At 39.9% G+C, this 21,548-nt stretch overlaps 1 protein-coding gene across 14 annotated transcripts in view; it reads right to left on the bottom strand.

Moving 5' to 3' along the window:
- Positions 1-21,548, bottom strand: part of PCNT (pericentrin) — an 87,141-nt gene that overhangs the window by 48,539 nt on the left and 17,054 nt on the right. For 9 of the 14 annotated variants that reach the window (XM_068138225.1, XM_068138226.1, XM_068138232.1 and 6 more), the window contains 14 exons: positions 20,826-21,081; positions 17,426-17,484; positions 17,081-17,255; positions 16,191-16,327; positions 14,777-14,888; positions 13,593-13,625; positions 12,667-12,916; positions 12,295-12,382; positions 11,066-11,282; positions 8,906-9,144; positions 6,493-6,968; positions 4,375-4,951; positions 3,044-3,277; positions 1,373-1,537 (listed from right to left, as the gene is read on the bottom strand). In XM_068138225.1, coding sequence (XP_067994326.1) covers positions 1,373-1,537; positions 3,044-3,277; positions 4,375-4,951; positions 6,493-6,968; positions 8,906-9,144; positions 11,066-11,282; positions 12,295-12,382; positions 12,667-12,916; positions 13,593-13,625; positions 14,777-14,888; positions 16,191-16,327; positions 17,081-17,255; positions 17,426-17,484; positions 20,826-21,081 — 3,018 coding nt within the window. The remainder of the gene's footprint in view (positions 1-1,372; positions 1,538-3,043; positions 3,278-4,374; positions 4,952-6,492; positions 6,969-8,905; positions 9,145-11,065; positions 11,283-12,294; positions 12,383-12,666; positions 12,917-13,592; positions 13,626-14,776; positions 14,889-16,190; positions 16,328-17,080; positions 17,256-17,425; positions 17,485-20,825; positions 21,082-21,548) is intronic. The other 5 variants (XM_068138230.1, XM_068138233.1, XM_068138239.1 and 2 more) reach the window with 2 other exon arrangements.

Here is a 21,548-nt window from a genome sequence, read left to right as displayed (position 1 = left end):
TCTGTATCACATCATGACACAGCTCAGCCTGACACAAAGAGACACAGTCAGACTATTCTAGGTCAAAACTGGTTATCAAATTTATAAAGGGAAAAATAAGCAACCACCAGAGACAGCTGTACTAGCAGTAGAATTACCTCTGGCAAAATTTCAACAGAAAGAGAGGTTTCTGGCATCACAAGTGGTAATTAAAGCACTTGGGCAGCACAAGAGAGAGAGAACAACAGGCATGTACCCAAGAAGTGATTCCAGTGATTCCTGTCAGTCTGCTCTCAGTTTATGTGGACTGACAGTTGGGGTTCAGCTGAGGACAGCAATGCCAAATATACCTCCGACAGCTTTTCAGGATACACTTGTGTCCTCTGTTTTAAAAGACAGTTGCACCAGATGGATAGAGGTCAAAGAATGGCCAAGAGTCCACAGAGAGCCAGAAGGAGGAAACAGGAGGTATGATCAGTACATCCACAGCATCTAATTCTAGAGGTTTGTGCAACTGTTACAAAGAGTCCAAACTCAAGTGAAGCACTGACAGGAACAATAAGGATCTCTTGGAATCTCCCAAAGAAAAGCAAATAAGGAGATGGTACTTCATATAATCTAAGTTATTTGTACTCATCGAATTGAGCTCAACAGCTGCTCAGCATAGTGCTAACACTGAAATGAACGTAAGTACTGCTCTTAGTGTGTTGGCACTTTCCCTCCTCTCTCTTCTGACACAGGATGTATCTTCTCCATTTGTCTAGTAACTTGATACATGCTTGTCACCTGACCAATGAAGGCATTTTGCACAAGGCTCAGAAGATGACAGGCAGTTAACTACATCCTACAAAAGGTCAAAGGTAATTTTGAAGCATCTTGAAGATGCTTATCAGGATGAAAACATCAAAGGAACAACCCAAGAAAGCAGAAATCAAGAACTGTTCCCAAAAAACAGGAAGTGCTTCCTGTCATCACACACTTGCTTAGGTATCGAACACTGAATGTGTTTTTGCCAAGTATACAAGTGCAGTATACAAAGGATGATAGGCCAAGGGCACAGTCACTGCAGACATCAACAAGACAGTTTCAAATGACAAACTGAATACAAATGTATGCAAAGAATGTTGCTTAGAGCAAATACTTTCCAGTGATTGTTTTGGTTTTGCTTGAAGGATACCACTTCCAATCCAGGATTTTGAGGCAACCCTGCAGTAAACACCTTAACTGCTTATAGAACACTGCATTGCTTCCTATGCTCTTCTAGTGCTAATATTGTGAAGGAAGAGATCTAACTCAGATTGCCATTTGAGAACAAAAATGGATACCAATTGTTCTTTTTCAGCAAAACATGCTAACAGTGCACACTCTGAAGTTCATTTTCATCAGACCCTACCTTCAGCTGTGCAATCTGCTGTTCAAGCAGTACCTCTGACTGACACTTCAGTAGCTCAATCTCTTCCTGGAATTGAAGCTGCTGCTTCAATTTTAGCTCCTCAAAGTCAGCCAGAAGGGCTGTTCGCACACTTTCTACTTCAGAGGCCGATGCAGAAACACACATCTATGCACAAGTAGATCATATAGAATACTTTAGCCATAGCATTATCATTAACAAAAACCCAAAATCATCAGGCTCAAACAAATTTTTATGAGCATTTTCACAATAGTTCTCACCAGTCCTCATGGCCATAAAGAGCTACTATATATCATCATGCTGGCCACAGAAAGAAGCAAACTGGTAAAAACAGAAGAAGCAACGAGGCCTTAGGTAACCAACCATCTCCTGTATTCATGAGACTATCAGACTAACAAAGCTCTACCTGTTTGTTCCAACAGACACTTCTCTAAGAGAAATTCAAAGAGCAAAAGGGAGAGGAACACAGGGATAAGATGTGATTTCTCTTGTTCAAATGAAATTAGGCTTTACACAGCTACACTTAATGCAATTATCCTAGGAGTAACAGAGAAGTCCTTCAAAAATATCAGAGGTTTGGGAGATTTTTGTTTATGTGTTTTGTTGTTGGTTTTTTCCTATTATGATCGCTAAGAAGACTCACTGTAGTTATGAGAATAGAAAACAATTCTGCTTCTAGGATACAAGGCTTAAAAATTCAGTAATTATGAGAACTTCTGAGAAAACTAATAAAATTACATTCCAAGGCAAACTATTCTTCCAAAAGTAAGGAGAGCTTGCCATATACTTTAGCCAGCTGGAAATCTCTACCAGCTCTAAGCCCAACAGTCCAAAACAACATGGGAGATCTCAAACCTAAATGTTTCTTGTGAGGTGCACCAGGTAGTGCAAAGGTGTAAAAGTGAGTAGGGACTTACTTGGCACACCAATTTTCAAATTAGTAAGTGAAAAAGCAAAATTAAGTTATATTTTAACATGTTGTTCAGCTATGCTGGATAAAGCTCTTTTTGTTTGTGACCTCCTCTAATGTATGAATGTAATATATAATGCAGAGCAGTAAAAAGCCTTGATCACTTGTGCCTGCTTGCATCAACAGAAATCAGATTGCATGACAGACTGAATAAGTAGATCATATTCCATTTCAGTGTCTAAAGAGGGCTTAGTGTAGGTGATGAAATTTTTAGCCTCCAGTATGAAAACTGAACATCAAGCTTACACAAACATTTCCAACAAGAAAAAAGGTTAATGCTTTAAGGGCAACTAGGAAGATTTCCAGACTTTACTGAGAAAACATATACCAGGTCATAATTTTCAAATAATTTATCTAAGAAAAGAAGAACATTATGTTGGCAAAGGTTGCTCACTTGTGAAAGCTTGATGTGACCAGTTACTTTCCACTAATGTTTAATTACTTAAATTATTACCTATTAGTTTTCTATCAAAATAGCAGCTTTAAAATTATTAATGAAACATGACAAGAACTCAAAAGAAGTCAAGCCCACTGATCCTCCAATAAAAATGTTAACTTTGTCACATTTTATCCGCTGACACTATTAAAAACTAATAAAGCTAAAGAGCATCTAGATACAAAACTGCATTAGCTTTATCATAAGTATGAATTATTTTGGATTTAAGTATTAGTAACATTCTGACCTCCTTCTCACGTTCATGCTGTGCTTTTAGTTTTCCCAATTCTTCTTCCAGCTCCCTGGAGAATTCTTCCTTACATTTCTTCATTTCTGCCTCATTAAGATCCTGAAGTTCTTGGAGTGCTTTTCTATGCCTTTCTTCCATATGCAATACTTCCTCACGTAATATATCCAGGGCCAGACGTTTTTCTTCTTCCAGCAACTTCCTTTGATTTTGAAGAGCTGTGTTTAAATCATCCTGTGTAAGCATGAATTCAAAAAAAAGAGAGAGAAAAAGACTAAGTACAAATATTTTTGTAATCCGTTTGTAAAGCCCATATCCTGCTGTTTCCAAACTTTTTAAGTGAACAGGAACAATATTGCTTCATGAATGGTGAGCACACGCACATACACACACTCTCTGTATCATTAAAATGGGTTTATTTTTCCTATTTAGTAAATAGCTTTTAACATCCCCTACTATTGGTCTCCATCCATGACAGCAGGGCCAATCAGCAATCTTCAGCTTTTTCTTTCTGAAGTTCTTTATACTCAAGAACAATTAAAATGCAGATTTAAGATCAGTTAGCAATGATAGGTCAGAAGGAAAATATCCACCTTTCCTTCCACAAGACTTTCCTCTTAGTCTTTATGGGCACAGAAAGAACATATAATCATTAGCTTGGGAAGTGGGCATTCTATCACACAAGTTCGAAAACCAGCATCTCTCTCTGAAAGGCTCTGAAGTTGAGCTTCAACTTGGAAAAGCCTTGAGATAATTTTTTACCCATCTGGACTGTAAGAGAGCTCAAACCTCTGCCCTGTTAAGAGTGAAGCTGTAGAGTTCTGTTAAAAGCCCTAAGACAATATCCATTCGTCCACAACCTGCTCCCAAAATCCCATCTGAGACCTTTAGGGATACCCTTCTGTTTTCCCTCTTGGGACTGTGCCATTAGGGAGGGTTTTTACAGTCCTGGAAATGTAGCTTAACTTATCAAATTACATATATTTTGTTTTAATCCCTACCTATTAGATGGTAACTTTATCTGGCAGAGAATCTCTGAGCCACAGAATGAGGACCCTCCACTCTGAATTATGTTACAAATATTTACCTCATCCCTTTTCAACACACTGAGGTAGAAAACTCATTAGACTGAGCATTCAGGAGGGGAGCGTCAGATGGACTTAATTTTCAGCTTCAGTTGCCCGTGTCAGCTCACAGTATGGCCACACACAAATGCTAGTGCTGGCACAAAGGAGACTGCAGAAATACACCTCAAGAACAAGGAAAAAGGTGATCCCACATAACGCACCATGAAATTTCACCTTGTACACCAAGTTTGCTTTCTGACTCACCTTATGAGCTTCCTCTGCTTCAACAGCCATGGCTTTAAGCTTTTCCATATGAACAGCAGCTATCTCAATCTTCAAATTATTTTGGGAAAGCTGAAGCTCTTCAGCATGCTTTAACTTCAACATCTCTATCTCCTGATCCAAGCGTGCTTGATGCAGTTTATCTTTTTCGTGGAGCTGTTCTGTGTGCTGCAGCTGTAGCTTCTCAAGAGCCTGACTATGTTCATCTCTTATGTTCTGAATTTCAGACAGGTAGGACGACTCCAAGGAATCTAGATTTGATAAATGTTTAGCCTCCAGCTCATCAATTTGTGCTTGATGCTTTGTCTGTAGTTCAGCAACACAAGCTTCAAGATGAATCTGCTGTTTACTTTCTAGTGTAGATTTAAGTTTCTCAATTTCAGCGTGGTGCTTTGTCTGAAGCTCAGCTGTAAGAGACAAAACTTGCTGCTTATGCTTCTCCTGTAACTGCTGACTTTGGAGTTCCAGCTCATCAACATGTTTCTTTTTCAGCTCTTGTAGAAGAATCTCTTGCTCGCTTGTGAATTTCTGAGTCATAGCTTTGTGTTCCTCCATAAACCTATATTATCGCCAAGGTAGTCAAGAGAATATTGTCAGAAAGGCACTGTTTAGGATTTTTAAAATAAAAACATTAATAAGAAATAAAAGAAAAACAAGTAGACTTTACTTAGCCTCCACAAATCTCACTTTGCTCCAAACAGAAGTAATTCAATGCAAGCCACAACACTGATTTCATAGCCACATAATTAAAGGTTATGCTATGTCACCTGGTAGCATCTGGTTGTTACTAGGTAGAATGACCCCCCCTATTCAAATTACTCACTAATAGACATACAAACATAGCTCACTGTCTCTGTTTGAGAAAACAGTGCTATATGAGAGCATCTAGGACATAGTATATACATTGTCTACATCTCAAATGTGTTGTCTGCAAGTAAATCAACTGTTATAAGGAACATCTCTAAAAACATCTAGTTAAGACAGAGATATGTGGAAGTCTATGTGGGATACTTGGGAAGGCTCTCCAAACTCAGGTCTCTGAGGTCTGCTTAAAGTTGGATGCAGGAGATTTAGTACCTGAACTCCTGTAATTAACTATAGGGTGGGGTTTTTTTGGATACAGATAACTAATCACTTCTTAATTATTGCTATTTAAAGGCTAAGTTCCAGCTTTCAGGGTTTTCTTACTCTGTTTCCTCAATCTTGTTTTGCAAGCCTATACTGGAGAGGAAAGAAGGGATATATTTAAAGCAATGTATACAAATATGTAGTAGTTTGCATATTTCCTCTAATACACTTACAACTATGGGAGTAGGAAGGGGAGGAAACTCCCAGGCAACCAGCACCAGAACAAGGGGACACAGTCTCAAGCTGCACCAGGGGAGGTTTAGACAAGGTGAGGAGAAAGTTCTTCCCTGAGCGAGTCATTCGTCATTGGAATGTGCTGCCCAGGGAGGTGGTGGAGCCACAGTCCCTGGAGGTGTTCAAGAGGAGATTGGACGTGGCACTTGGTGTCATGGTCTAGTCATGAGGTCTGTGGTGACAGGTTGGACTCTATGATCCTCGAGGTCTCTTCCAACAATTATACTGTGACACTGTGAAATGAGCAGCTTCAACTTTCATGTCTAACCAAACTGAAGAATATCCTATGCAGCCCCAACAACTTCAGCATTCAGTGATTAACACAAGTTTCATTCACCAGGAAAAACAATTAATTTGAATTGTTTGACAACACTTGAAAAAAAAAAAAAATGTAGCAAATTTTTCCACTTAATGTGTGCTGTAACACTTTCCCCTCCTCCAAGGCTCACACACACTTATCAGCTGTGTTGTATTATTAACTAGCAGGCAGAACTTGACTACACTTCACTTGATTTGCTACACTCAGTTAAAAGCATTTACACAAAGCAAAATTCTGTAGCAAACCATAATGGACAGCATTACTTTTCCTGGGGAAAGTCAGCTTTACATATACAAGTTAGCTGTTGCCATCAAGTGACAAACCTACATCATTACCACTCTTTCAGTTTAAAGTATGAAAAAGGAACAGTGACATTGACTTTACTGGTAAGACAAAAGGCTGAAACACTCAGGACTTACTTGTTTTGTGCTTCCATAACTTTCAATGCACACTCTTCCTGCAGACCAAGGGTGGCTTTCTCCATTTCTTTTGCCATAAGTGCTTTGGCTGCCTGCAAGTCAGCGTCATATTGCTCCTGAGATTTCTGCATCGCCTGGGCACTTGCAAGGCTGTCCTCCAGCTGCTGTAAGCTGTTTTGCTGCTCTTTTACCAGCTTTTCCAATTCTAGAATTTTGGCAGCTTGGTGATCTTGAAGTTGGCTCATTTCAGCTTCTCGAAGTTCAAACTCCTTTTGTAAATTCTGCTTCTCCTGTTCTGCTCTGCTTTGCAGTTCTGTGCGCAACAATGATAACTTCTCTTCTGCTTGAAGTCTCTGGTCCTCACTTTCACATTTCCATTTCTTCTCTTTCTCTTTATACATAGTCTCTATTTTCTGGGCTGCTTCTCTGGCTTCCTTTAATTTATTCTTGTGATCCTCAGCAACTTCATGTTTTACCTGTGAACACAGTTTTTAAAAAACGTCTAATATATCAAAACCAAACTCAAGTGTGTGAATTGAACGTTCTCAGGCATTTAAGACCTTGGAGAGACTCAATTCTTGCAGTGAAGCCACTTTTCCAAATAAAAGTAAGGCTGAAATACCAATTTATAGGTACCTGAATTCAATGCATTACTAAGCATTGATTAGAGTCAGGAAAAGGGAAAAAATCAAGGCAAAATTTTAGAATTAATGTGGTACTGTAGGTTGTTTTCTCTTGGGGCCATTCTTCCTTTCAGAAGTTCAACTTGAAAAGTTATGGGTGTTGGAAAATGTTTATAAATTTTGATTAATTAATGTGAAACCCAGCATTAAGGGGTTTGATTCCTGATTTTGGTGAAATGGACACCTTACTTATTTATACTGATCACGATTAAACTTCTGCTTATACATTCCAGTGATGTTTTATAGGTAGCATCCAAGTCTATGACAACAACAGTTTTTGTGCATAGCATGAAAGCAACATAAAAAGCACATAGCATAAAACCAGAAACCAAAGCAACAAATGATTGCTCAATGACAAAAGGGAAAAGTTTTTAAAATAGGAAAACAAATAAAGAGTAAACTAGGGAAACAACAGGTCATCTCCTGACATTAAAAGCTATTAAGGAGCATTGGTATGAAGTGTACCCTTCAGTATTCACTTGCAAGGTTTGCTTTGAAAAAAATACTTAAGCATTCATTTATGCTACAACCTAAATGAAGACACAGAAGGCAAACCCCTCAGATTTTGATTAACACAAAATCCATGAAAACTTTCATGGGAGCTACTGGAAACAGAAAGGCAGCAGATGAAATTTAGAAGAGGTTCACCGTTTCTGAGAGTAAGACACAGGAAGGCAAACAAAATGCTTATTTCCAAAGAATCAGCATGTGGGACAGGCTCCTTTCAAACACTGTGCTCTGCACATACTTACTTTTGACCCAACCAGAAGTGCAACGAACAAGATATTGCAGGTGGTAGCAGTAAAGCACTAACACTGAAAGCTTCACTACTGGAAGTTTCAACTGAGCCTCCACCTTACCTACAAACACTTTGCAATTGTTTATTCTGGCCTTCTCCACACATTTAAGTCTGGAAAAGGATACACACATATATACATATATCTCACTTCAAAATGAGAGGAAAGGAGGACTAGAGAAATAAGAGCTTCATCCATCTAATGCTCATAAGGATTGAAACATTGGAAAAAAAAAAAAGGAATTAAGATCAAATCAAGGTTTATGGTCAGATGCGACTGCTGATACAATAGGTAAGAGGGATGGTGCCATATTGGATTCTCTCAATTCCAACACTTTGACAACAAAGGTGTAAGAGCTATTCAAAAGTGAAGCAAAAGTAGAAATCTGTTATCCAATTTTTAATTCTTCCCTCAAAAAGGGGTCTGAAAAATTATTTCTGGTTATTTGCTTCAAAAGATAGTCCTAACAAAACTAGGCATTTCTTAGTGGAGACTCATTCAGCAGAAGGGCTTTTTCTACGTGCCAAAGTGATTTCTGCTGAATCCTCCATTACCACATCACAGCATGCAAGTGCACCAGGACTCACAGCTGCAGTGAGATGTTCAGGACGAGGACCTTTTCTATGTGCCTGTGTTGGAGTGGTATAGGTGTGCCTGACCCACTTCAATAGAAAAGGTGGACTGGATCAACCTTAAAAGGACCTGTCTTCCCACACCATCCTGCTCTTAAAGCAAAGCTCATTTGCAAACAAATTACGCATTTAACATTTAAGTGCTCTGAACTTCAGAGGTGTTTTCCAGTATTTAGGTGTATCTATGCAAGTCCATTTTACACCTAAAGCTACTCATCTAGGGACATTTTAAGTTAAGTACTGCTCTTGGCCTTCCTAACAGATTGGAACTTGTCCAAAACAGTACTGTAATGAGAATTACCTTTTCCATTTCCTCTTTCAGATGTTTTTCATTTTGCACAGAAATATCTTTCTGCTTAGCAATCTCGTCCTTTAAGTACTTTATTTCTTCTGAAAGCTCTGCAATACGCTGCTTCTCAGAGTGAAGGAGTGAGAGCTTAGCTTTGTGCTCTTCCTCCAGCACAGACACTCGCTCAGCTACCTCCATTTCAACTTGATGTGCTGCATCTCGAGCACTCTGTAGGCGCAGTTTGGTGATTTCTTCAAAAAAGACAAAAACAAAGACCCAACCCAAACAATAAAACAACATTCTGGAGCTTATTTTATTTTAACAAGTCCTATTAATGTACAGAAATAAAACTGAACGTTGTGAGCTGCGCAGTTCGTCGGTAGCCATACTGCCTACAGACCAACAAGAACCCTTTATCAGGAGAATTTTGTACTCTGCTTTGCTTTATCCTCACTTATGAAATCTAGCAGTATCAGCATAGATTGTGGGAACAGATCATAAATCCTGTGGCAGGACCTCCCTCCTGTCAGCAACAGCCACAGGAGCAGACTTTTTTTGTGGGTTGTAACAGCAGATTCATGGAAGTTTTATGTCCTCTTTCGTACATACAGTATGCATGAGGTATGACCCATCTGCTTTTGGAGGAAATCTCTCTAAACGTTTTAATGTAAGCAGTTTTGATATGCTGTCTAGCATTACAAATAAATAAGTGAAGATAAGAAAGAAGACTGCAGATTTTAAAAGTTGTACCAATCCTTTCAACCAAAATACCAAGGAAAATAGTTTCAGCCATGTGTGACGTAACTAGCTGTTACAGATAATAAATTCAAGTGTTTGTGTGTCACATTGTGCTCCCACAAAGACTCTGCAGATACAAGAACTGCCATGATCCTTACCTGTACTTCAACAACATATGCATGTTTTATTGAACCAGTACAAGGCAGTACATTTCTATATATTAAAATTCCAAGAAAAGCAGCAAATATTAAGAAGTGACATAAGACCACGTCTCATTAAATTCAGCTTTAACTTTAACCTGAACTCTACAGCAAAAGATGTCTATTACAAATTCTGCTACCATAAATGCTTTTAATAGAGAGTAAAAAGAAATATTAACCTTTAATGAGTAGAGCACTCTCTAAGCCACAAGAGGAACACAGGTAAAAGAGGTATGGGACACAGGGCAGAAGTGGGTCTACTCTATGGCTAGACTGAGAACTGGTTTATTTAAAGCAAATACAAGAGACATGTAACACAGCTGACAGGTAACACTAAAAAATTTTCAAGTATATATTCAATTCAGGAATTGACAGTACCCTTCCAGGTATCAAGAATGGAAACCTGATCAACTATTTTTAGCAACTGCTCCACAGTTGTATTTTTACTACGTAATTCTTGTGGGTTCAGGCTATGCCTTTAAAATTTAGTTACAGATTTTGAGCAGAAAAATAGAAAACTACAAATAAATCACTATTGGGTGTAAAAAAGGAAAACTGAAGATTATTCTAAACAAATTCATTAGAGAAATATCTGCTATAAGACTGCCTGTACCAAAACAAGTCTTTCTCTTTTCTGATCTCTTCTCTGATTGCTTCGCCTGGGACAGATTAACCTGCTTTTCGGCTGACCTTGGCTGCATTGTTTAGTTAAGTCTAACCCATTGCTTTCTCTCTGCAATTTTTCTCTCTTGGGACGGGGCAGGGGTGCGGGGACAGTGGAACAGCTTCCCTGGTCTCTGACCAGGGGGATTCTCGTGTTGTTTGCTAATTGTAAATATCTGTATAATATTGTAAATATTATATATTTTGTATATATTCTGTATATTTTGTACATATTCATGCATTCCATTGTAGAGTGTAGTTTTGCTTGTAAATGCAGCTTTTCATTTGCTTCCAACTGAGTTGGTCTGGCAAAGTTAATGCTGGGGGGTTGAATTTCAACCCGTCACAATAATAGACAACTTCAGGTCACCACATAGTTGGAAATTTAACTCAAGATGCCCATAAAAGCCAAAAAGCAAAGTGTGGGATGCTAGGGTTTAACTATGTTAAGCATTCCCTATAGTTTAGGGTAAAGTAATAGCAAATTGAAAACTCCTTCAGATAAGCCTATTTAAATTAAAATACAAGCCACACAAGCAGCTTATTTTATTTCCCTGTCGGATCACCTTACCTTTTATATGCTCTTCTGAAAGACGGGCCCGCAGCTGCTCAAGTTCCAAACAATGCTTTCTTTTGATTTCCTCAATTTCCGTTACATATTTGTCTGACAGATTCATCTTCATTTTCATCAGGTCCTCCTTATACTGAAGTGCAAGGGAAGATCTTAAGGAATCCAATTCAAGCCTGTGTTGTTCTTCAACTTTTGCCTGTAAACTGGCAAGTTCTTCCTACAGAAGAAACAGGTTAGAAAAACATCTCCAGCTTAGAAGAAACCACGTTGAGTCTTTCAATGTGAGCGCTAATTGAATTGCACTACAAAAGAACCTTCTTGACACATATCTTGTTTACAAAACCCTTACTGCTTTTGCTCTGTTCCTGACACTTCATCTACACCAGCAGAGACCCTCAAGACAGGTATGTCCTGGAACCATGCCGCAAGGCAAATCTGAATTTTGGGAGCTGTTTGAAAGCGTAATAGAGGACAAAGTCCCACACACATCTGGGTAGAAAAACTATCAACAGCGAGGAGACCTCCTACACACACCACAGAACTTAGAAATAATGATCTATGAATGCCATCATTTCACTCTCAGCTAGGTAACAGCAGCAAGGAAAAAGGCAGGATGTTTATGTTTTTCACTCATATATGAGTTTTATTTGATTTACTAATGAGACTGAGCTCATACCATCTTATGTCTTGTCTGCTTGTTATTCCCACACTAAAAGAAGTCTTTTTATAATTAATTTTGAAATAAAAATCTAAAGACAAAGAAGATGAAAATTCCTTTTTGAAACACTTGGCTTTGAGTGAGTTGAGCAAAGAAGTCAAGACCTTAAATTGCAACAAGATTTGTGAAAATAGGTGCAGAAATGGAAGAAGAACCAAATTAACATCTCCAGTTGAAGAGAGCAGACAGCAATAAAAGGCACAATTACTACACAAGCTACAAAGAAGAGAAACATTAATTCCACACCTGTGTGGAAGAGTTTTGATAGGTTTGTTACAAGGCATGGGAGAACCCAAACAGCACACAAAATTGCAACACGCCATGCTTCATCTGTTCTGCTAGTCAGAGAACTATTTTAAGTTTACAATTTACTACATGCTTGTCAAAAATTATTAAATCTTAATAAATGTCTAAAATTAACTAACTCCTTGTTAAGAGCTAAGAATCAGACATCAATTCTCATACAGGTCATGTAATGAACAGTAGAACTTCAATATATGAAGAATCCTACCTGATGTTGTTCCAGCTGTTGATTTAGCTGACCAAGTGTATCCCTTTGCTCCTTCTCATCAGGCTCTTCAAAACCTGTGACAGAACAACTGAGAAAAGGGATTTAAAATTTAGGATTGTAACATGCCACAGATTAAATTAACCTTCTGACTTTAAATGTAGTACTGAAAGTAGGCACAGAGCAATTGCAACAACTGCTCAGGACTGTTAATGAATTACTTTACATACTGAATTTCCAACTATGGATTACCTAATGCTCAATCCCAGTTTGTTCAGAGGCTAACATACTTCATACTAAATAAAAAATTAAAAAACAGTAAAAAATTGAATCCTGCTGTCATAACATGATATTAAAGGGAAAAGAATAAATCACCTGATGTCTCCTGTTTCTGACTCTGACAGAGAACATTCCTTCAGTTCCTGCAGTCTCTGATGGAGCAAAGTCAATTCTTCTCTGTAGTTTTCTTCAGCAACTCTTAATTTATTTTCAAAATATAGTCTCAGTTGTTCTAACTCAGTTTCATGCTCACTTTGTCTTTGCTGATGCCGCCGTTCAAAGTCTTGTTTTAAACGCTCTATTTCTTCCACCTGTGATGCACGAGCCAGGAGCTGCTCTTTTAGCTCTAGAATGGAGGCAAAACCAACACAAGCTCTCAGAAGTACTCAGTCTTTAGGCTAAGTAGTATTTTAGTTGTTAGCATAGAAGTAAAGTGTTATTCCACAAACTATGTAAGAAAATGAGCTTCTGAAAAACAAAACATTTCTTCTTCAGAAGACAGTAAAACCATGTTTTCCATTCATACTGCATTCAGAGAAGCCATCACCATGAAATGAGCCTGGAAAAGAGCAGCTGCTTATGTTATATAAGAGAAGAAATATTTACGGCAATGGAGGATGCCATCCAGGAAGCAACACAGCTACCTGACAGTGTGTTTTTGTGTAGCAAACAAGGAAAGGACACTCTGCATGAAAAATGCTCACAATGAACAGACAGAAAGAAGAAGAGAAGTACATGTCTCAAGCTTGCTACCAAAGGGAGCAGTTGCCAGGCACAGGGACCAGAGGAAATGGCAAGCAGGAACTAGCGAAGTCTGCTGGCGCAAAATTAACCAAGAAAAGTGTTTAACAGTGTTGAATTGGCATGATGGTATCAGGGCAGCAATCCCATTACCCAGTTGCTGTGTTTTGAATCCACCACCATGAATGCTCAAATCAAGCCAAATACATCAGCCAGCGATCACTCAAGTGAAGAAAAGCAAAGTAAAGCAAGATGTGACACACCAAAAGAGAAGTCCTCACCTTGACCATGGCCTTGCACTCTGGTTTCATCATCTCAAGCAAGACAAAGAAGAAACATGAAGAGTCCAAAGAACGAGAAATGTGAATGATTAGAAACACAGAAAGACATTTGAAAGGTTAATAAAGGGTTATAGAGAGGAAATCCAGGAATTCCAGCAAATATTGTTTAGTGTTATCTGCAATAATTCTGCAATATCAAAACAAAGACCTGATACACTCCATTTGTAACAATAACAAAGAGCCACCTTTACAAAGCTCTATTATATTTAAAAAGCTGTATTTCAAAAATTATGCTATTCAGGAAATCTGAAATTGTTCTTGATGCATATTACATTTGCCTTCTGTTTTAACTACCCCAGCACCAGCAAAGAATGACTCCTAGTGTTCCAGTCTCAGTACAAGGTGAGCACACACATCAGAAAGGTTAACATATTGGTCTGTATAATTTTTATTTTTCCAAAGATTCTCCTTTCATGTATTATACATCTCTGCACACACACATCTGAGATATGTTCTCTTTCATTTCAGCCACAACTCTCTGTCACCTCCAACCGCTACACTGTGAAGCTGTTTGAAAGTCTTTCAGTAGATGATGAATCTCTGTGCTGAGTGTCAATGAAAAAGCATTTTATTTACCTCTCCTCAAACCTTAAAGAGGGAAAACCCATTTCTACTTCAAGATATAACCTAATCAGAGTTCTATTTGGTTTAGCTTTTAAACAGACACAATAAACCACTAGAATTCATAAACTAAACAGCGAGCTTTACTGTCTACAGGCTCTCAATTGAATTCATACCCATTTCCACACCAAATACAAGTGCAGCATGTTATTCTATTAGCCAGCGCTTTGTCACTTTTTTAACTCCATTATGCTTATTTGACATTGCAATGAAAAATGTTTGGTGTGCAGGAGTAAAGTGGAGAGGGAAAAGAAAACAACAGGAGTGAACTTTTCCCCACAGCCACACCATGCTTTTGACACTGCAGGACCAACTACTCTGCTAACACTGACCAGTATCTCCCTTCAGAGACCACTAGGGTACAACCCACTGACACTTCTGTGACCTACCTGTATGTTTCTGGTACACAACTGAAAACACTGTGTGTCAATAATGCATACTTCCACATGAAAAAGAGATAAAAAAAATAAAAAGCAGACTATAGAGCACAATAAAGAGCATACCACTTAGCTCTTGTCGATTTGCTCGGTTACTTTCAAGCTGACACCAAAGCTGCCTGATTTCTTCTTGTGACTGAGTCTTGACCTCTTCATGTATGACCTGAAGTTTCTCCAGCTATGAAAGACATGTTAAAACAAAACAAACAAATGTAAAAAACCCCAATAACAACAACAACAAAAACCCCCTCACACTAAATTCATAGAATTTCTTCTAACAGCTTATTTTATGCAACAGAGAGCTCTGTCAGAAACAGATGGAAACAGTGATAACCAGACTCTCAGCTCCCACTCCTTGGTATCAGAGATACTGATAACGTAGAATCACTCTTCTGAGAGAGGAATTTGTTCCTGATGCCACATTTATCATCACTGGAAAAAATAAAGTTTCAGATAAGAAAAAAAAAAAAACAAAAAACCAAAACACAAACCCCAAAAAGTTAAACATGTAAAGACAGAGGAAGAAATAGCCCCAAATGGCACAAAGACAATGGCAATAAAAAGATTCTGGACCACTATAAAAAATGCAGTCTTTAAGTGCTTCATGAGATACCTTTTAGTTTTTCAATAAAATTCCTTAATACAAACTAATCACCCAAATGATATGTACAGACTCTACTTTTTCTTATATATGGGATGGCATTTAACAAGTCCAAGTGCCGGGTGCTGCACTTTGGCCACAGCAAGCCCATGCAGAGCTACAGGCTGGGGTCAGAGTGGCTGGAGAGCTCCCAAACAGAGAGGGACCTGGGGGTGCTGATTGACAGCCACCTAAACATGAGCCAGCAGTGTGCCCAGGTGGCCAAGAGGGCCAATGGCATCCTGGCCTGCATTAGGAATAAGGAGCAGGGAGGTCATTGTGCCCCTGTACTCTGCATTGGTTAGGCCGCACCTTGAGTACAGTGTCCAGTTCTGGGCCCCTCAGTTTAAGAAGGACATCGAAACACTTGAACGTGTCCAGAGAAGGGCAACAAGGCTGGTGAGAGGCCTTGAGCACAAGCCCTATGAGGAGAGCCTGAGGGAGCTGGGATTGTTTAGCCTGGAGAAGAGGAGGCTCAAGGGTGACCTCATTGCCCTCTACAACTACCTGAAAGGTGGTTGTAGCCAGGAAGGGGTTGGTCTCTTCTCCCAGGCAACCAGCACCAGAACAAGGGGACACAGTCTCAAGCTGTGCCAGGGGAAGTTTAGGCTCGAGGTGAGGAGAAAGGTCATTCATCATTGGAATGTGCTGCCCAGGGAGGTGGTGGAGTCACCCTTCCTGGAGGTGTTCAAGAGGAGACTGGACGTGGCACTTGGTGTCATGGTCTCGTCATGAGGTCTGTGTTGATAGGTTGGACTCGATGATCCTCGAGGTCTCTTCCAACCTTGGTGATACTGATACTGTGATACTCTAATCGACTATTTGAGTGAAGAAATTTACCTCTTTCTGAAGATTCTGCTCTTTTTCTTGGCTTTTCATCTTCAGATCTTCTAGGAGTTGGTTATGTTCAGTTTCCAGCTGTTGTTGCAATTTTGTAATGGCTAACTGGTGTTCCTTCTCCAGTTCTATATATTTTACTAAAATTAAAAATGAGCTCTGTTACATCATCATCCTTGCTACTGAATGACCTGTACAACCTTATGTGCAACTACTGCAGGTCCCTAGACTAGAATACTAGCTTTTACAGGGAACCACAAAAATACTTGAATCAGGAAAGTATTTCTTAACCAAATATATCTATGCAGTGCTTCCTAGTTCTCTGCATTCCACACTGTTAGCTAAGAGATAATCCAACAGTAGTGTTGGAGGGATGAGCATCTGCTCTCTGCATACATGGACAAGCATCCTGAACTAGAAGCACACACACACTTGGAACAGGGAAACAAGAATTTTTTCACAGCCTACACACACAGAGAATTTCTTCTATGACCACACTGAGCAGCAGGCAGTAGATAACAGGAAAGACTAGGAAAGTTCACACCAAGTACACTACCCTGGCACTAAGCACTCTCTGAACCCTGTGAACTTGCTACTACCTCTTCTGGACAACACATCTTGACCCACCCAGAAACAATCTGCAATCAAATGACCACACTTCAGCCACAGTAAGCTGCAAAAAATGCGTATTATCTTCATGAAACAGACTTTAATGATACTGGTTCAGGGAAATGCAGTGAAGTCAGTGCAGGCTGTTTTCTACACAGTCTTACACCATCAGCCCAGTTTTTGGGTAAGAGGGTGTGACTATTTGTTCATTAAACAGCTTCTAAAAACTGCTAATTTTGCCATTGTTCAATAGAGACAGCTGCTTCCCAAACCATGGCACTTACTTTTAGATTGTTGGTTCTCAAGAGAAAGAAGCTCCATCTCAGTTCTGACTTTTTCTAATTCAAATTCCAGACTTTTCTGCAGTTCCACCATTTCAATCTGATGTTTTTCACACAGCTCTTCACAAACATTTTTTAAATGCGTATCAGACTCCAACTCCCAGTCTCTTTTGAGAGTCTAAGAGAGTAAGACAAGCATTACTGAAGCAAGTGCATTTAGAAAATTAGTACTTTTCCCCCTCATTTGTCCTCTACCATAAATGCGTAGTTGACACAGGACTTCTACCAGCTCTAGTTTACTGAAAAAAGTTTTGGGTCTTTTTCTTGTATGAAGAACAGAATTTGTACCTCTAGTGCCTGGATATGTGTCTCTTCCATTTCCAATTCTATTTTCTTTCTCTGATCAACTGTGAAATAAAATATTTATTAACAAATTTATTTTAAATGTTATGATTAAATGATAAGTAGAAATATGGATAAGATTACCACTTTCATCAAACTCAGGGCTTAGAGAGGTAGGCAAGTAGCAGTGCAAGGCACTGGGCTCTATCCAAACCTATCCACTGCTATATCCAAGCAATTTCCATTTTAGAAAAAAAGCACCTAGCAGTTAAAACACACACACACATAAAGCCCCCACAACACACCACAGCTTTAATACACACTCAAATGCCTATTAGTGTCATTTCAGATGCTACCATTTCACCGCAAGTCACTATTAAGTATTTTGAATCATCTTTATCTCCAGAGACAGTGTAAGTAGCAAGCAGCAGCAGCAAGTAGGGAACTATCAAATTTCTTCTAAGAAAGCCTGGAAAATAGACTGTAAGACACGTCTTAAAATCATGGAATGTCTTGAGTTGGAAGAGACCCTTTAAAGGTCATCTAGTCCAACCCCTCAGCAGTGATCAAGGACATCTTCAACTAGATCAGGTTGATCAAAGCCCCATCCAGCCTGACCTTGAATGTTTCCAGGGATGGGACTTCTACCACCCCTCGGAGCAACCTGTGCCAGTGTTTCACCACCCTCAGTGTAAAAAAAACCCCTCCTCCTTCTACCTAGTCTAAATCTCCCCTCTTTTAGTTTAAAACCAACACCCCTTGTCCTGTCACAACAGGCCCTGCTGAAAAGACCATCCCTATCTTTCTTAGAGGCCCTATTTCAGTACTGGAAGACTGCAATAGGGTCTCCCTGGAGCCTTATCTTCTCCAGCTGCACAATCCCAACTCTCTCAGCCTGTTCTCATAGCAGAGGTAATGATTTTTGTGGCCTCCTTTGGATCATGTCTTTCCTGTGCTACAGACTCCAGACCTGAAAGCAACACTCCAGGTGAGGTCTCACTAGAGCATAGTAGAGAGGGAGAATCCTCTCCCTTGACCTGTTGGCCATGCTGCTTTTGATGCAGCACAGGACACAACTGACCTTCTGGGCTGGAAGTACACATTGCCAGCTCACATACAGCCTTTTATCCACCAGTACCCCGAACTATTTCTCTACACAGCTGTTCCAAATCCCTTCAGACAATAGCCTGTATTGAAATGAGGGATTGCCCCAACTCAGGTGCAGGACCTTGCACTTTGTCATGTGGAACCCCATGAGATTCCCATGGGATCATTTCTCAAGTTTGTCCAGGTCCCTCTGGATGGCATCTTGTTCCTCTGGCATGCAAACTGCACCAATCAGCTTGCTGTCACCTACAGACATGCTGGGTGTGCACTTAATCTCCCTGTGTCATTGACAAAGATATTAAATAGCACTAGTCCCAGTACAGACACCTGTAGGTCATCAGTCTCCATCTGGGCATCAAGCCACTAACCTCTGGACTATCTGACCATTACCCACTGAACAGTCCACCTATCCAATTCATATCTCTCCAACTTAGAAGGATGTTACAAGGGACCACGCCAACAGCCTTGTGGAAGTCCAGACAGATGGCATTCATAGCACTTGCCCTGTCCACTGACCATGCCACCACACAAAGCTGTAAGGTTGGTCAGGCAGGACTCACCCTCAATGAAGCCATGCTGGGTGTCTCAAATCACCTCCCTGTTCTCCATGTGCCTTAGCACAGCTTCAAGGGAATCTGTTCCATGACCTTCCAGGTATGGAGGTGAGGCCAAGAGGTTGCTAGTTCCCAGGGTCCTCCCCTCTACTCCTTTTAAGAATAGGTATAATTTTTTCCCTTCTTCCAGCCACCAAGGACTTCAACTGACTGCCATGACATTTCAGATATTGTGGAGAGTGGCTTGGTAACTACCTCAGACAATTCCATCAGGATGCCGGTCCCACAGAATTGTGTTATGTTCAGGTTTCTCAAATGGTCATGAAGCTGATGTGCTCTCATAGCAGAAAAATGACATCTGACAGGACTCTTCATTAACTGGCTTAAGATGGTACTTTCCATGTGCTCCAGGAGTCTCCTGTATTGTCTACTGCTCACTGTACTACTTTTCCTGCAGCTGGACCAAGGCTTTGTCACTGGGCTCCTCATTCAGGCTGCTCGTGGCTATTCTTCAGATACATCTCTTCATACTCTATCCATTTCTTAATGCGGAGGGCAATGCCTCTGCCCCTCCTTCTTCAACTGACCCTTCTGAACAGCCCGTAGCCATCAATAGCCACAGTCTAATCATGGGATTTATCCCACCAAGTTTCAATAATGGCAGACAGATGATAGCTTTCTAGCATAATGGTGGCTTCAAACTCCTGTACTGGTGTAGAGGCACTTCAGCTGGGCTGTCAGCAAGTCACCTTCAAGGAGGAATATCCCTTAATTACTTTAAAGTATTTCCCTGGTATTTCTCTGTTGGTTCCTATTACTTCAGGAGCCCCAGCTCACCTCCTAAGACTTCCAAGTGTGCTACAGGGACTTCAGCATGCCTCTGAGCAACAGGCTGAGGGCCCTCACTAACATTCTATCATCAGCTCACCATATTACTGGTAGTAACAGTTAGTTTTCTACTCTTGAGTCAAAAAGACACAGCCCTAAAACATTTTTTTTGTCTCAGGGAAAGATAACTAAAGGAATAGTTTCTAAACTTCTTCAGTGAACTGTTGGAGGCCTCACCTTTCTCCAGAAATTCCTTAAGCTCTGCCATAAAGTCAGAAATGGCCTCCTGATCTGGGAAGAGGTAAATATCCCCAACAGTGCCAACAGCACCACCAGCAGACGTTCAATACTGTCAAGTGCAACTTTCCTCTTGCTGGTGGCAAAATACAATCTTGTACCAACCACATTTCACAAGGACACCCACTTGCAGGTTCTCATTGAACCTTTCAGTTCCTTTACAACTCCTTTATTCTCCTTCAAAAAAAAAAAATCACTGAGAGGGCATGCCAGGAAAGCCTTTCCCTATCTTGTCAAAAACACAACAGTAGTCAGTGCTGTCTTAAGGGGAAAAAGCCCTTCCAAAATATAAGGGCTAAAAGCTTTACTCTTTGCAGAAATGAAAGTCTGAGAGAGCTCTGTCTAATGCATCCTGAAAAGCAACTAGTTCAGTACAGTGCTATTTTACAGAGGTAGCAGCAAAACATGCATATAATTGAAGAAAAATTAAGCTTATATGTGGGCAACTCCATTCTCATGTACAAATACATGCTCTTGTACATGCCAGACTAGCCACTGTCTCCGTTCAAGGCAACACCATCCATCACTCACAAGGCCAGCTATGGACCGTAACAGGAACCGCAGAAGACATACACACACAGGGTTTCAATTTCTGGTCCGTTACTCCCAGATTTTAATACCTAGCTCTTGGTGATACTTTGACTTAAGGTCGTCTTTTTCCTTCAGACATTGCTCTTGAAGCTTCTCCCACTCCAGCTGATGGCGACTCTGAAGAATTGCTATCTCTTGAGCACGCTTATCATTGAGCATCTCCCGCAGCTCCACAAGGGCAGTTTCCTTTTCTTTTCTCAAGTTAGACTGCGTAAGCTCAAGCTGAGAAGTGTGCAAATTATTTAAGCTTAGGCGTAAAGCTTCCAGTTCAAGGTTGTGCATTGTCTGTAAGTGCAGAAGAAAAATGGTTTTCCCTCTCTTATAGTGAAATGTGTTCAATTTTTTCATGATTAACATTTGAAAGCAATTGAAAGTGAACATCTAAGTTTTGCCTTTGTCTACTTGAAGAGTTTTTCCTCATGGCAGGGACAAACCCCCTAAAAATAAGCTGACTTTTGTTAAAATGAGATTTGAATAACGTTGTCAGTGTGAAGTAAAAGGCTTTTCTTACCTGCCTCCTAACTTCACCTCCTACCAAATACCTTTTCCACTTCCTCAAAAAGTCATCAAAGCAGAATAAAAGCTCACCCCAATCCTTCACTGTCTATTAAAAAACTTCGTATTCGCTATTGGCTACAATTTGTTAAAAACCTAAATTCTGAAGGGGTATTGGAAAAGTGTAGAAATAAAATTCACCATGCCTCATTAAAAAAAAACCCAAACAACCAACAACACACAAAACCCCAAACAAA

This window comes from Melanerpes formicivorus, unplaced genomic scaffold (genome assembly GCF_026170545.1).
Source record: "Melanerpes formicivorus ecotype bairdi unplaced genomic scaffold, bMelFor1.0.p_v2 SCAF_5, whole genome shotgun sequence".
NCBI lineage: Eukaryota > Metazoa > Chordata > Aves > Piciformes > Picidae > Melanerpes > Melanerpes formicivorus.
This window is presented reverse-complemented; position numbering and strand designations above follow the sequence as displayed.